The 13,149-nt window shown below is 40.9% G+C and overlaps 1 protein-coding gene, 1 long non-coding RNA gene and 1 pseudogene across 6 annotated transcripts in view; 1 reads left to right on the top strand and 2 right to left on the bottom strand.

Moving 5' to 3' along the window:
• Positions 1–3,595, bottom strand: part of LOC106696479 — a 43,253-nt gene extending 39,658 nt beyond the window's left edge. Inside the window, exon 1 of the long non-coding RNA XR_001347426.2 lies at positions 3,440–3,595. This is a non-coding gene — a long non-coding RNA (uncharacterized LOC106696479). The remainder of the gene's footprint in view (positions 1–3,439) is intronic.
• On the bottom strand, positions 2,165–2,248 carry LOC111825222 (annotated as a pseudogene).
• A 147-nt stretch (positions 3,596–3,742) lies between the features above and the next one.
• Positions 3,743–13,149, top strand: part of TCEA1 (transcription elongation factor A1) — a 33,665-nt gene continuing 24,258 nt past the window's right edge. The window contains exons 1-4 of one of the 5 annotated variants that reach the window (XM_023750971.1): positions 3,755–3,970; positions 4,835–4,930; positions 5,041–5,189; positions 5,981–6,050. Coding sequence is in view for 2 of the 5 variants with exons in the window: in XM_006085270.3 (XP_006085332.1) it covers positions 3,908–3,970 (63 nt within the window). In the remaining 3 variants the exon portion in view is untranslated. Of the gene's footprint in view, positions 3,971–4,834; positions 4,931–5,040; positions 5,190–5,980; positions 6,051–13,149 lie in introns of all 5 variants that reach the window. The other 4 variants (XM_014452694.2, XM_014452695.2, XM_006085270.3 and 1 more) reach the window with 4 other exon arrangements.

The raw sequence follows: 13,149 nt of genomic DNA, 5'->3' as shown, positions 1-13,149 counted from the left end.
TTTGTCTTATTTCACCTACTATAAAAGCCTCTAGGTCCAACCATGTTGTTGCAAATGGTACGATTTCATTCTTTTTTATGGCTGAATAATATTCCATTGTATATATGTACCACAACTTCTTAATTGAGCTGATACTGGTTAATGAAATTATATAGGTTTCAAGTATACAACCCTATAATATATAATCTGTACACTGCATTGTGTGTTCACCATCCAGTCAAATCTTCAGTCACCATATATATATATATATATATATATATATATATATATATAATTTTTTTTTTTGGTAACAGCTTTATTAAGATATAATGAACACACCATGCAGTTCACTCATTTAAAGTGTACAATTCATGGCTTTTTCTATATTTAAAATTATAGTCATCATCACAATCCATTTTCATCACCCTATAAAGTAACCCTGTGCCCTTTAGCAACTATTCTGTGCCAGTTTCTACTTCCCCACCATTCCAAGCCCTAGGGAACCACTACTGTACTCTTGGTCTCTATAGATTTGTCTATTCTGGATATTTCATATCAATGGAATCATGTGACTGCCTTTTTTATTTAGCAAAATGTTTTCAAGGTACATAATATTCTGTAGCATGTATCATAAGTACTTCATTTCTGTTTATTCCTGAGTAACATTTCATTGTATGGAGTGATCACATTTTTTAATCTAGTCATCATTGGGTTGTTTCCACTTTTGGCATTGACGATGCTATAATGAACATTCACATCCAAGTAAACATATGCTGGGGTCCAACCCCAGCGGGTCCAGGGGTCCCCAAAGGTGTGGACGGAGTTGGCGAAGAAGGAATGACATGGAGGCAGCGTTCAGTTGATCAGCATAGCAAGGTTCTCCCGCCAGATTCTGTCGCCAGGTTCTTTAGCCAGGTTCTCCAGCCAGGTTCTATCCAGGTTCTTTTGCCATGTTCTGTCTAGGTTCTCCAGCCAAGTTCTGTAGCCAGGTTCTGTCCAGGATCTTTTGCCATGTTCTCTCGCTAGGTTCTGACTCTAGGTTCTGTGTAGGATCTCCAGCCAAGTCCTGTCTCTAGGTTCTGTCTCTAGGTTCTTCAGCCAGGTTCTCTTGCTAGGTTCTGTCTCTAGGTTCTGTTTCTCATTGTCTTGTTACATCTGTATTTATACCAGTTGATTCCAATCCTATCAATCTCTATTCCAAAGGTTAGGGCGTTTCTTATCTCCATTCCAGGGAGTAAAGATTATGTAGCTTAAGAGTGATTGTTTGTAGTTAAAGTGATTAACTACCCGCCTGGCACTTAGTTAAGGGGTTTCATTCCCTCCCTAACTTCAGGGAAAAATCCCCACCTGGGGAAACAACCTTTCTCGCAGAGGTGACCTTGGTTAAAATACATAGCGCCAAGAAGGGGAGCAAACATATTAAGAACAGTATGCCATATACGCCAGATCCCTTGAAACATATGCTGTGTAGATGCTTCTTCCCTGCAGCGACTGTGTCAAGCAGCAAGGATATACCGGCTCCCAGCAAACATATGTTTTCATTCTCTTGGTAATGTATTTATAAATAGAATTGCTAGATCATATCTTTAACCTTTTAAAAAACTGCCAGACTGTTTTCCAAAGTGGCTGCACCATTTTGCATTTTCAGTCACAGTGTATGGGGGTTCCAACTTCTCCACATTCTTGCCAACACTTATTTTTCCGTGTCTTTTCAAATTTGTTTTTATGTTGAGGGTATTACAGATGTCCCCCGCCCTTTATCCCCTACCACCCTGTTCCCACCCCACCACAGGACCTCACCACACTATTGCTACCCCAGCTTTTTTTCATTTGCATGAAATACTTTTTTCTATCCCTTTACTTTTAGTCTGGGTGTATCTTGACTTCTGAGGTGGGTCTGTTGTAGGCAGTAGATATATGGTTCTTGTTTTCTCATCCATTCAGCTACTATATATATATATGTTTTTTTGATTGGTGCATTTAAGCCATTTACATTTAAAGTGATTACTGATAGGTACATATATTTTGCCATTTCATTTTTCCACCTGCTTTCTTTACCTTCTTTTCCTCTTCTCTTTCTTCTTTTCTCCTCTTGCATCTTCAAGAAGATCTTGTAGTACTACCTTAGTGGTAATGAAATCCTTTAGCTTTTACTTGTCTGGCAAGATCTTTATGTCTCCAATTTTATTTTAATTATGATTTTTTCAATTAGCAATAATCATGCCTTGAATAAACCGCATTGGCTAAGATACTGCCACTGCGCAAAGCTTCTTCAATTTTAAAATGATAGCATCATTGGGTAAAGTAATCTTGGTTCTAGGTCCTCACTTTGCCATGACTTTGAATATTTCAAACTAATCCCTTCTGGCCTGAAATATTTCTGTGGAGATAAACATCGCCTGACAGTCTTATTGGAGCTCCTTTGTAGGTAACTGTCTTTCTCTGGCTGTTAAGATTGCCTCTTGCCCAGCCAGAGTGGCTCAGTGGTTAAGTGTCTGTCTATGAACAAGGAGATCACAGTTAGGTTCCCGGTCAGGGCACATGCTTGGGTTTCAGTCTCCATTCCCAGGGTGGGGCGTGCAGGAGGCAGGCAATCAATGATTCTCAACAATGATGTTTCTCTCTCTCCATGAAATCAATCAATCAATTACACACACACACACACACACACACACACACACACAATTGCCTCTTTGTCTTACTATGATGTGTCTTGGTGTGGGCCTCTGTGTTCATCTTGTTTGGGAATTTCTTCTTGGCCTTGTGTGTCTTTTTTCTTCACCACATTGTGGAATTTTGTTATTTCTTCAGATAGGTTCTTCATCCCTAGTTCTCCCTCTTCTTCTCCCACCGCCATGATGGCGGATGTTGTGCTTCATTTTGTTTGAAAGGTCCCTGAAACTATCTTAGGTGTTTCTGGGGCCCCTTGGGAGGGACTCTGGTGCAGGCCAATGTCAGACACCACCTGTGAGTGCCCCTGGGCAATCTGGTTGGAGCTGCAAGAGATCCAGAGTTTGTGGTTGCCTCTCCTGGACATGGGTGTGCACAGGAAGGGCCGGAGCTGTGCACCGGGCAGGCTTTTACCAGCACCAGCCCCAGCCCCAGCCCCAGGGGATGACCTAGCCTGCAGTGATGGCGAACCTTTTGAGCTCGGCGTGTCAGCATTTTGAAAAACCCTAACTTAACTCTGGTGCCATGTCACATATAGAAATTTTTTGATATTTGCAACCATAGTAAAACAAAGACATATTTTTGATATTTATTTTATATATTTAAATGCCTTTTAACAAAGAAAAATCAACCAAAAAAATGAGTTCGCGTATCACCTCTGACACGCGTGTGGATTAAACCCATATATAAACGGCTCTAGGGCTATGGGGGGGGGGGGTATTTGTTTCCAGGGTCTACCACGGGTTTCACTGCTTTTAGAAAACGACAACGTTGCATTCCGCAAACCCACCTCAGTTCAGAGCTCCGTGGGCCTCCGCAGGTTCCGCAGGTTCGGGCTGCCCGGGAGGCCGGCCCGGGTGAACGTTCCCTCTGCGTGGAGGCGGGTCCGCGATGAGCGCGCGCCAAAAGCCCGCCTCGCAGCCCGGGGCGGCCCGGCGGCCCGGCGGGAAACGCTGACGCCGGGTTGGCTCCCTGCCCCGCCGACGGCGCCCGGGCCCGCCCCTCCGCATCGACTCGCTGTCGATTGGTAGCGCCTGGTCGGAGCGCGCGGGGCTCGATTGGCGCTGCCTGCGGGGGAGGAGCCACCGCCGCCGCCGCCGCCGCCGCCGGCCGGGGTCTAGAAGAGGAAGGGCCTAGGCCGGGCCTGCCGCGTTGGGCTCGCGGAGCGTCCGAGCTCGCGTCCCGCCGAGATCTCCACCCCAGTGCCGCCCGCTCCCGGTCCCAAACGGGCCGGGCACGGGGAAGACCTGCCGGAGCCATGGAGGACGAGGTGGTCCGCATTGCCAAGAAGATGGACAAGATGGTGCAGAAGAAGAACGCGGTGAGCGCGGCGGGCGGCGCGGGCGGGAGGGAGGCCGGGCGGCGAGCGGAGGCCGCGGGGACGGGACGCGGTGGGTCTCCGACCGGCCCGAGGAGGCTCCCGGGCCCCGACGGCAGCCCTCCCGGCCCCCGACGGCAGCCCTCCAGGCGTAGGAAGCCGGCGTGCACGGCGCCCGCGTCCGGGAGCAGCGTCCTGGGGGAGCTCCCGCGGCCCCGCGGCTGCGGGCTTTGGGGACCGGTTCTTGCTACTTGCAAAGCCCCTCGTTGTTACTACCGCGTATGGAAACCTCTTCGAGGCGGTCTCTCCTTTTGTTTTACATTTTCATGGTAGTAAATCCTCACGGAGATAGCGTAAGACTTGAACGGTAGAGCCAGCCCTCACTGTTTAAAAGAATTCATTCTCTTTTCCGTGATGGTTGGCCAGCAGCTAGAACAAACATCCCGTAGAGGTCCGTGATCCGCTTTAGAAACATCAGGCAGATAGAGTGTAAAATCCCGGGATCTTTATTTTTGAGGAAGGATGGACGCGAACTTCAGGATCTCGACTGCATGCATGCTCCTTTCGCGATGACAAAGGCCGAGCGTGCCGGTGGACTGGTCCAGTGGCTAAACGTTTTTTAAAAAGTGGGTCTTGCCGGGCGGTGGTGTGTGTAGACAAGCTAGGATTGAAGCACGCGCATTAGCTGGGCTGCACTGGTAGATGGATTTGGACAAATGTCATTGCTGGGTTAACTAAGTGGTTCACAGTTGATACCAGGGGCGTTATCTTATTTGTTATTGATCATGTGTTTTTGCGAACATGTTATCTCGTGGTTCGTTTGAGGCCTGCCGTCCAGTTTCTGCATTTTTGTCTACCTGTCTGCAGAGTCCTCTGTTTTCTTGCTAAACTTCCACAGTTGCGGTTCCACCGGGCTCAGCGCTTTTGCAGGATCAGCATGTCTGAAATAACTTACTCCCATCGGTGAGATAAATTCCATGTCACACTGACGCGAAGTAGAAAAGGGATGCTGATTTGTACAGCCCTGTAGAGTTACCAACCAGATGTGCAAAGTGTATCTTTTTTTTTTACAGAATAAGAAACTGAGTCAGAGCTGAGTAGCTGTGCAGTTTGGATGTAGCCAGGATCCCGGCTTCCTACTGGACAGCGTGCCAGAGCAGGAAGTAGTGTTTACACCTGAATGCATAAGACTTCATTGTCTGTTCCTCTTTTCCTTTAACAGGTGCATCACCCAGTATTTAATTTTGTACTCTGTTAATCTCTATTTGCAGTTTGGCTTTTTAAAGTATTTCCTGTTTGTTTTCTGTGCTAGACAGGACTTCTGCTGTGTATGTTTCCTGTTGATTTCCCTTTCATTCCCTGCTGCAAGTTGTGAGTTCTGGTTATTCCATAGGCTGAACATTTCTGGAAAATTTTTCTCTTTTCCTGGAGTTCCTCAGACTCCCAAGGTAGAAGGTCCCAGGGAAAAAGGCAGTTTGTTGGGTATTTTTTCTCTCTCTAACTCAGGCAATAATATGTAACCTTTTATCATCTAACACATTTTTTTTTTTTTGGAGGCACCGCTGGGATACGAACCCTAACACATTGTTACCCTAACACATTGTTTTTTATTGATTGATTTTAGAGAGAGAGAAAGAGAGACGGAAGAAGTGGGGAAGAGAGAAACAGAGAGACAGAGACATCGACCCCTTTGTTCCACCTACCCATTCATTCATTTATTGATTCCTGTGTGTGTGTGACCCGAACCCGAGGCATATTGGGAGGACACTCTAACCAACTGAGCTACCCGGCCAGGGCTCAATAGTTTTACCTGCAGTTCTCAAGTTATAAATGCATTTTGAGATCTTTATTCATGGATCTGAGAGAAAATGAGGATACACTCTACAGATAATCCTCAAATCTCATTTTTCTAATAGTTCAAAACTTTAACAGTATGAAAACTTGCCCCCCAAAGGAAGGCAAAATTGACTAGCTCTTTTACATTTTGTTTTCTCCCTTTTTTATATTTTACAGAAATTCAACTAGGCAAATAAAATAAAGAAAAAGGGATATAGTCAGACTGACTACCACCCACCCTCCCAAAGCAAGTGTTCAATAATTTAACAAGTTGTTCTGGGGTTGTTGGATTATGGTTGTTTCTTTTCTTGTGGTTTCCAGCTTTTCTCTGTGAGCTATTTTTATATTATGAAAAAGTAAGTTTTGCTTGAAAAATAATAGTGTAATCATTGATCGAGCCTGCAACCTGGGCATGTGCCCTTGGCTGGAATCAAACCCAGGATCCCTCAGTCGCAAGCTGATGCTCTATCCACTGAGCCAAAACAGTCAGGGCTGGATATTGTTTTAATAAAACTATAGATGTTACACTTCAGTAATAATAAAAACAGCTATCATTTATTGAGCTATTACTCTGAGCCAGGCATTCTACTAAGTACTTACCTACTATATCTCATTTATTCCTCAGACAGTTTTGCAAAATAAGTATTATCCCCATTTTAAAAATGAGGAAACTAGCCCTGGCTGGGTAGGCCAGTAGGTTAGGGCATTGTCCTGATATGCCATGGTTGCAGGTTCGATCCCTAGTCAGGGCACATACAAGAACCAACCAATGAAGGCATAAATAAGTGGAACAACAAATTGATGTTCCTCTATCTCCCTTCCTCTCTCTCTCAAATCAATCAATAAAAATTTTAAAAAGACTGCTAACTAAAAAATAAAAGAAAAATGGGAAAATAAATATTTAGAGAGTTAAGATAGTGGGCAAATGAAGCTGTGAATTGAAATCTGTTTTGCTCCAACGCCAGAACTACGCTGTTTAGCTTCAGTGCCTCTCTAGAAGACTCTTGCATCTCTCTTTGAACTTGGCATGGTGTCACAAAGGTTGTTGCTACCAGTCCAATGCCAACAGAATTCCCAATGTGTGGTGCTGTGAAGGGAGAAACTTTATTCAAGTGAAGCTGCTCCAGTGAAACAGCTCAGTTGACACAGTTTGAAAACCCTGGAAATGCAGTCTTCAGTAGAAACTGAAAATGCCCTTCTGGAGACAAAGGGGAAGCTGTCTTATATAGAGAAAAATGCCTGCTCCCTGTTCCTGATTGGTCTAATTTCATGCAAATGAAGACTCCCAAGTTCTCCCTGTTTGTTTTATTTATTTGTTTATTTAAAATATATTTTATTGATTTTTTACAGTAAGGAAGGGAGAGGGATAGAGAGTTAGAAACATCGATGAGAGAGAAACATGGATCAGCTGCCTCCTGCACACCTCCTACTGGGGATGTGCCCTCAACCAAGGTACATGCCCTTGACCAGAATCAAACCTGGGACTCTTCAGTCCACAGGCCGAAGCTCTATCCACTGAGCCAAACTGGTCAGGGCAGTTCTCCCTCTTCCTCTTGGTAATTCTGGAGCTGCTCTGATTGGTTCATAAATATGCACATGAGGATATAGCTGCCAGCTTTTGATTGGATGGGGAAGGTCTCAGTCCATAAGTTAAAATACAACAGCAGGAGTTTATAAGGGTCTGCTCAAATGGCAGGTACACAATGCAGGAGGTTTGGCAGGTCGGTCTATGGCTTTTCCCTGAGGTATAGCGAGTGAGAAGTCTCTAAACAATGGCTGTTAGACTCTTTATGAATTTGGGCCCAGTTAACCACAGGAGTCCTCTGGACAGTATATTCTTTCTTGGGGTTGACAGTGGGTATAATTAAGTGAATATAAGACCGGGAAGTAAGGGTATTTACTCTTCTGGGGCAGACAGGTTTCTCTAATATGGCACTACATTGTAGAAGAATTCAGGTAAGAACTTAGAATTTTCAAGTTCATGGAGAGATTTTGAGTTGTATTGAGGTTAATTTTAAAATTTAGGCTCAGGGCAGAGTGGAATTAAATTGCAGGGAGAGAAATTGAAATTAGATAGAATTTCATAGGAGCTGAGATTCCTGAAATGTGTAGGTTCCTAAGTCTTAACATACACGGTTGAAAAAAGCATCTTTGGTTTCCATATTAGGGTTAGAGTGATTAGCATAAATCAAAATTTAGAATGACTACACAATTTTTATAACAGTTTTATTGAGATATAAAGTAAAATTCACCCTTTTCAAGTGTACAATTCAATGGATTTTAGTATATTCACAGGTTTGGGCAACTATCACCACTGTCTAATTTTGGAACATTTTCATGGCTCCAGTAAAGAAACCAGTACCCATAAAGTAACCCATGAAGAAGTCACCATATCTCCCCACCCTCCCAGCCACTAATCTACTTCTATCTCTATGGATACCTGTTCTGGCATTTCATATAAATGAAACCATACAATATGTGGTCTGTGACTGGATTTCTTCATTTAGTGTTTTCAAGGTTCATTCATGTTAATAGTATATATCAGTACTTCATTCCTTTGCATTGCTGAATAGTACTCCAGTGTACTGGTGGGTTTATCACATTTTAGGCTCTTTCCATTTTGACTATTATGAGTAATGTTGCTAAGAACGTTCTTGTACAAGTTTTTGTGTGGACATAAGTTTTCATTTTTGTCCGTATGTACCCAGGAGTAGAATTGTTGGGTCATATAACTATGGATAACCTTTTGAGAAGCTGCTAGACTATTTTCCATAATTGCTGTACCATTTTACGTCCTCACCAGCAGTGTATTGAGGGTTCCAATTTCACCACATCTTCAATACATGTTATTAGCTGTCTTTTTTATTATAATCATTGTAGTGACTGTAAAGTAGTATCTCACTGTGGTTTTGATTTGCATTTCTCTGATCACTCATGATGATGAACATTTTTCATTGTTTGTTGGCCATATCTTTGGAGAAATGTCTGCTCAAATCCTTTGCCTATTTTTTAATTGTGTATTTATATTATTGAGTTATAAGAATTCTTTATATTCGGAATACTGGACCCTTATCAGAGATGGAATTGTTCTGTGGGTTGTTTTTTCACTCTCTTGATAGTATCTTTTGAGATAAACTTTTAATTTTGAAGGCAAATTTATATATTTTTTCTTTTGTCATTTGTGCTTTCAGTGTGGAGTAATTACAAATTTGAGATCACATAGTAAAATAAAAATTCCTGTTTATAGTGATATTGTTGAGCAGTAACTCAAATATTTATAATTGTATTTCCTTTTTAAAAAATATGTTTTTATTGATTTCAAAGAGAAGAAGGTAGAAGGGGAGAGAGATGGAAACATCAATGATGAGAGAATCATTGATCAGCTGCTTGCTGCTGCACATCCCCTACTGGGGATTGAGTCCCCAACCTGGGCATGTGCCCTGACTGGGAATTGAACTGTGACCTACTGGTTCATGGGTCAATGCTCAACCACTGAGCCACACTAGCCAGGCTATAATTGTGTTTCCTTAAAAAAAAAGAACATGTTAATTTTTAAAATTTTGAAATCTCATAATTCTTACTAAGTGTTTGAGTTGATTGAGCTTCAGTAATACTTTTTAAAATGCTGGCTTATGGTTCTTTGAGAATTATTATTATGGTAGAAATAGATAATTCTTGTTATATTTTTGTACTCCTTATCATCCATCTCCTGTGTGTCAGGCACTCTATTTTGATACTTCATATGTGTTTATTACCTCATATGACCATTTTAACTATTTGATGTCATTGTATTGTCTCACCTACGTATAAGAAACTGAAGCCTAAAAAGGACAAATAACATTCCCAAGATCTTATAATTAGGAAATGATATTATGTGGATTTGAATCTAGATCTGTCTTTTATATAGCCCATGTTCTTAACTGTATATTCTATTTTGCTCCCTTAACATCTCCGGAAAAGGATGTTTGTATCCTATGTAGTCTTGTATATACTGGATGCTCAGTACAAGTTTGAATACCATATTTTGTAAAAGTACTTACTTCCATTGACAAGTAGGAGTACTAATGATGTAATAAAGTAGTGTAAGAGCGGCTGTTTATTTTTCAGCCAGAACTGTGAACTTAATCTGACTCTGGAAGTTAAGGTAGAATCTTTCTTTCTCTTGCATCATTATCGCTTGGAGATGCTGCAATCTAATAGACCTGACCTTTAGAGGCAGATGATGATTAAGAAAAGCTAGGCTATGCTATTCACCTCTAGTTATTCACCTGTGGACCTGTGGAATGTGAAAGAGCAGTGGTATAAAGGCCAGGAGACAGTAGTTCTTGTCCTTTTGTATTACCCATCAGTATGACCTTGGGCAAGTCACTTTCTTTTTCTGAGTTGTTTCTTTGTCTAATTGAGGGTTTGAAGAAGATGCTCAAAGATTTCTGTTTTAAAATTTCCTAAAGTCAAGAAGGGTTTCTGTCTTGCTCACAGTTTTATCTTCCAACACAGAGCAGAACTTGAGTATTTGTTGAGAGGCAATAGAGTGTAATTTGACAGAACTACATAGATCTCACTTTTTCTAGTTAGTAATCATGTGACCTTGTGCAGACTTCTTAATTTAGCTGGACGTTAATTTCATCATCTGTAAAATGGGGATAATAAAAGTAATGTAGGGTTTATTGTGAAGATGAAATAATATATGCAAAATATTTAACACAATACTTGGCACATACTAACACAAATTTTTGTCACTGAATTAATATATGGTAATCTGTTCTTTGTCTTTTCTTTCATTTTGATCATAGTTGTTTGTTTATTTACTTTTTAATATACTTTGTTGACTTTTTACAAAGAAGAAGGGAGAGGGATAGAGAGTTAGAAACATCGATGAGAGAGAAACATCGATCAGCTGCCTCCTGCACACCCCCTACTGGGGATGTGTCCGCAACCAAGGTACATGCCCTTGACCAGAATCGAACCTGGGACCCTTCAGTCCGCAGGCTGACGCTCTATCCACTGAGCCAAACTGGTTAGGGCAGTTGTTTATTTCTTAAAGAAGCTTAATTGAAATATTCATCTTATTTTGTTAGAATACAGTGTAATTATGATAAAGGTCATAGTTTTATCCCACGAGTATTATTTAGCTTTTTCTTCCTCCCATAGTCTGTATCTCTAACACCATTGTCACCAAAGAGATCTGAGTGAAAAGAGAGAGTGTGATGAAATTAATGCAAAGCTATTGCTTCTACTTGGAAAACAACTTAAACCTTATGACACATTGCTGATGTATTGGAAGAATCACCTTTGTATGTGACAGACAGCATTATGGAAGCCTAAGGAGGGAGATTGTGCTTTTTAAGGGATTCCCAGAAGTGTGATTTTTAAAAATCTTTTTTCCTAATTCATCCTTAATCAGAAATGGATCAGAAAGTCCATGGAGACATGGGTAGAAGAAAAATGTCCATGGTATATATAAGATACAAGTCCACAATCTCTTAAAACCTTTAGTGTCTGATATATTTGAGAATTCCAAATTTTTCAGATTTGATAAAAGCTAATTTTGTACATGTATTATTACATAATATCCTCATCGAGATCTAGGCAGTTTCCAGTAATCAGACATTATCATTTCTATAATGAAATGCAGTTTATGTGCGATAAGTAGAACAAAATAGCTTTATATCTGTTGACACTATATGTTGCTGTCAAATTAGTTTATTGAAAACCTATGAGATATTTTTTGGTTTTCAAAGGTTTTTGATTCTGAGATTTGTAGATATGAAATTGAAGATCTTATTCACTCACAAGAATGCCATGCCTATAGAAATGTTTGGTAAATGTAAATATAAAGTCAATGTTAGCTTTTTTAAAAAAATATTTTTTTATTGATTTTAGAGATGAAGGGAGAGGGAGAGATAGAAACATCAATGATGAGAGAGAATCTTTGATCGGCTGCCTCCTGCACGCCCCCTACTGGGAATTGAGCCCACAACCCAGGCATGTGCCCTTGACCGGAATCCAACCCAAATCACCCGCAGGCCAACGCTCTATCCACTGAACCAAACCGGCTGGGGCGAAAGTCAATGTTAGCTTTCTTTAACAACTATAATGTTCCTCTTTTTTAGTTGCCTCTAAATTAAAAAAAAATTTTATAGAATTTTAAAGTCAGAAGTGAATCATCAAAATCCTTTATAATAACCTATATCATAGTTTCTATTAAACTTAAGTTTTTATTTGTGAAGTACTGGGTTAAATTAAAATGATGTTATCTGTTCGTTGCTAGAAGAAAAGTTAATACTATTTTATTCTCCACAGCCAAATCCAATATCTGTCAACTTTAAATGGAAGAATTATGTAACTGGAAGCCTTTACTTGATTTTATATTTAAGAAATAATAACAATGCCATGAGATTCCATGCTTGTTTCTTCCTGTGGGGTGCATAATGAGGGACATGCTCTGCGGCTTTCTGTTTTCCTGGGGTATCTGTATTTCATTGATCCACAGGGTACCTAGTTTTCATACTTGAACATTTCAGAAAGCAAAATGAGTAACATGTATCTTTGGCCAGATGGATGTTAGGATATACTTTCACAGGCAGAACATCAAACACAGCATCAACATTTGCATAATAAGTGTCATCATGGGCTTGGAATAAAATCTAAGAGACATTAGTGAAGTGCTCTTTGAACTTCAAGGAACCAAATGGTTAAAAAACAGTGGGGGTGAAAAACAGCTAGTACAAAGCCAGCTAAGAGCTAAGAGCTTTTGATTCTTTTATGGATTCTTTTATGAAATGCTGCATTATTGGTATTTTTGATACAACTTTTTGTGGGATAAAAACATTAATCTGATCACCAATAGAGCAGAATTCCTTCCCCATGCCCTGCCCTATCCTCCCCTCCCTTCTCCCACCCTCACTGGTGTGGATGCTTGTTTTTAAAGTCATGTTAATAAAAACATAAAAGCAAAAAAATATATATATTAAAATCTGAGTCATGATTCATAAGCATTGAACTCTGAATGCAAAGTAGTTTTAGAAGCACCTAAGGCAATTTGTTTTGCTTATGTTTTTCTCTTTATATATGTGAAAGAATATAAAAATTCCAAGTCTAAAAATTCTTTCAATAAACAAGTAAAAAGAAGTGGTAAGAAAACACTGTCATAGTTAATGGTTTTTTCTTTATTAGTATACTAGAGGCCTGTTGCACGAAGAGATTCGTGCAATAGGCCTTCCCTTCTCCTGGCTGCTGGCACAGGTTTTCCTCCGGCACCCGGGACCCAGGCCTTCGCTCCGGCCGGAGCCGCCTTCAGTCTTCCCTCCGCCGCTTGGAGCCTACTTATGCAAATTAACCACCAT

The sequence above is a fragment of the Myotis lucifugus genome, unplaced genomic scaffold (assembly GCF_000147115.1).
Source record: "Myotis lucifugus unplaced genomic scaffold, Myoluc2.0 scaffold_17, whole genome shotgun sequence".
Lineage (NCBI taxonomy): Eukaryota > Metazoa > Chordata > Mammalia > Chiroptera > Vespertilionidae > Myotis > Myotis lucifugus.
Note: the sequence above shows the minus strand (reverse complement) of the source record. Positions and strands in the feature narration are given on the sequence as shown.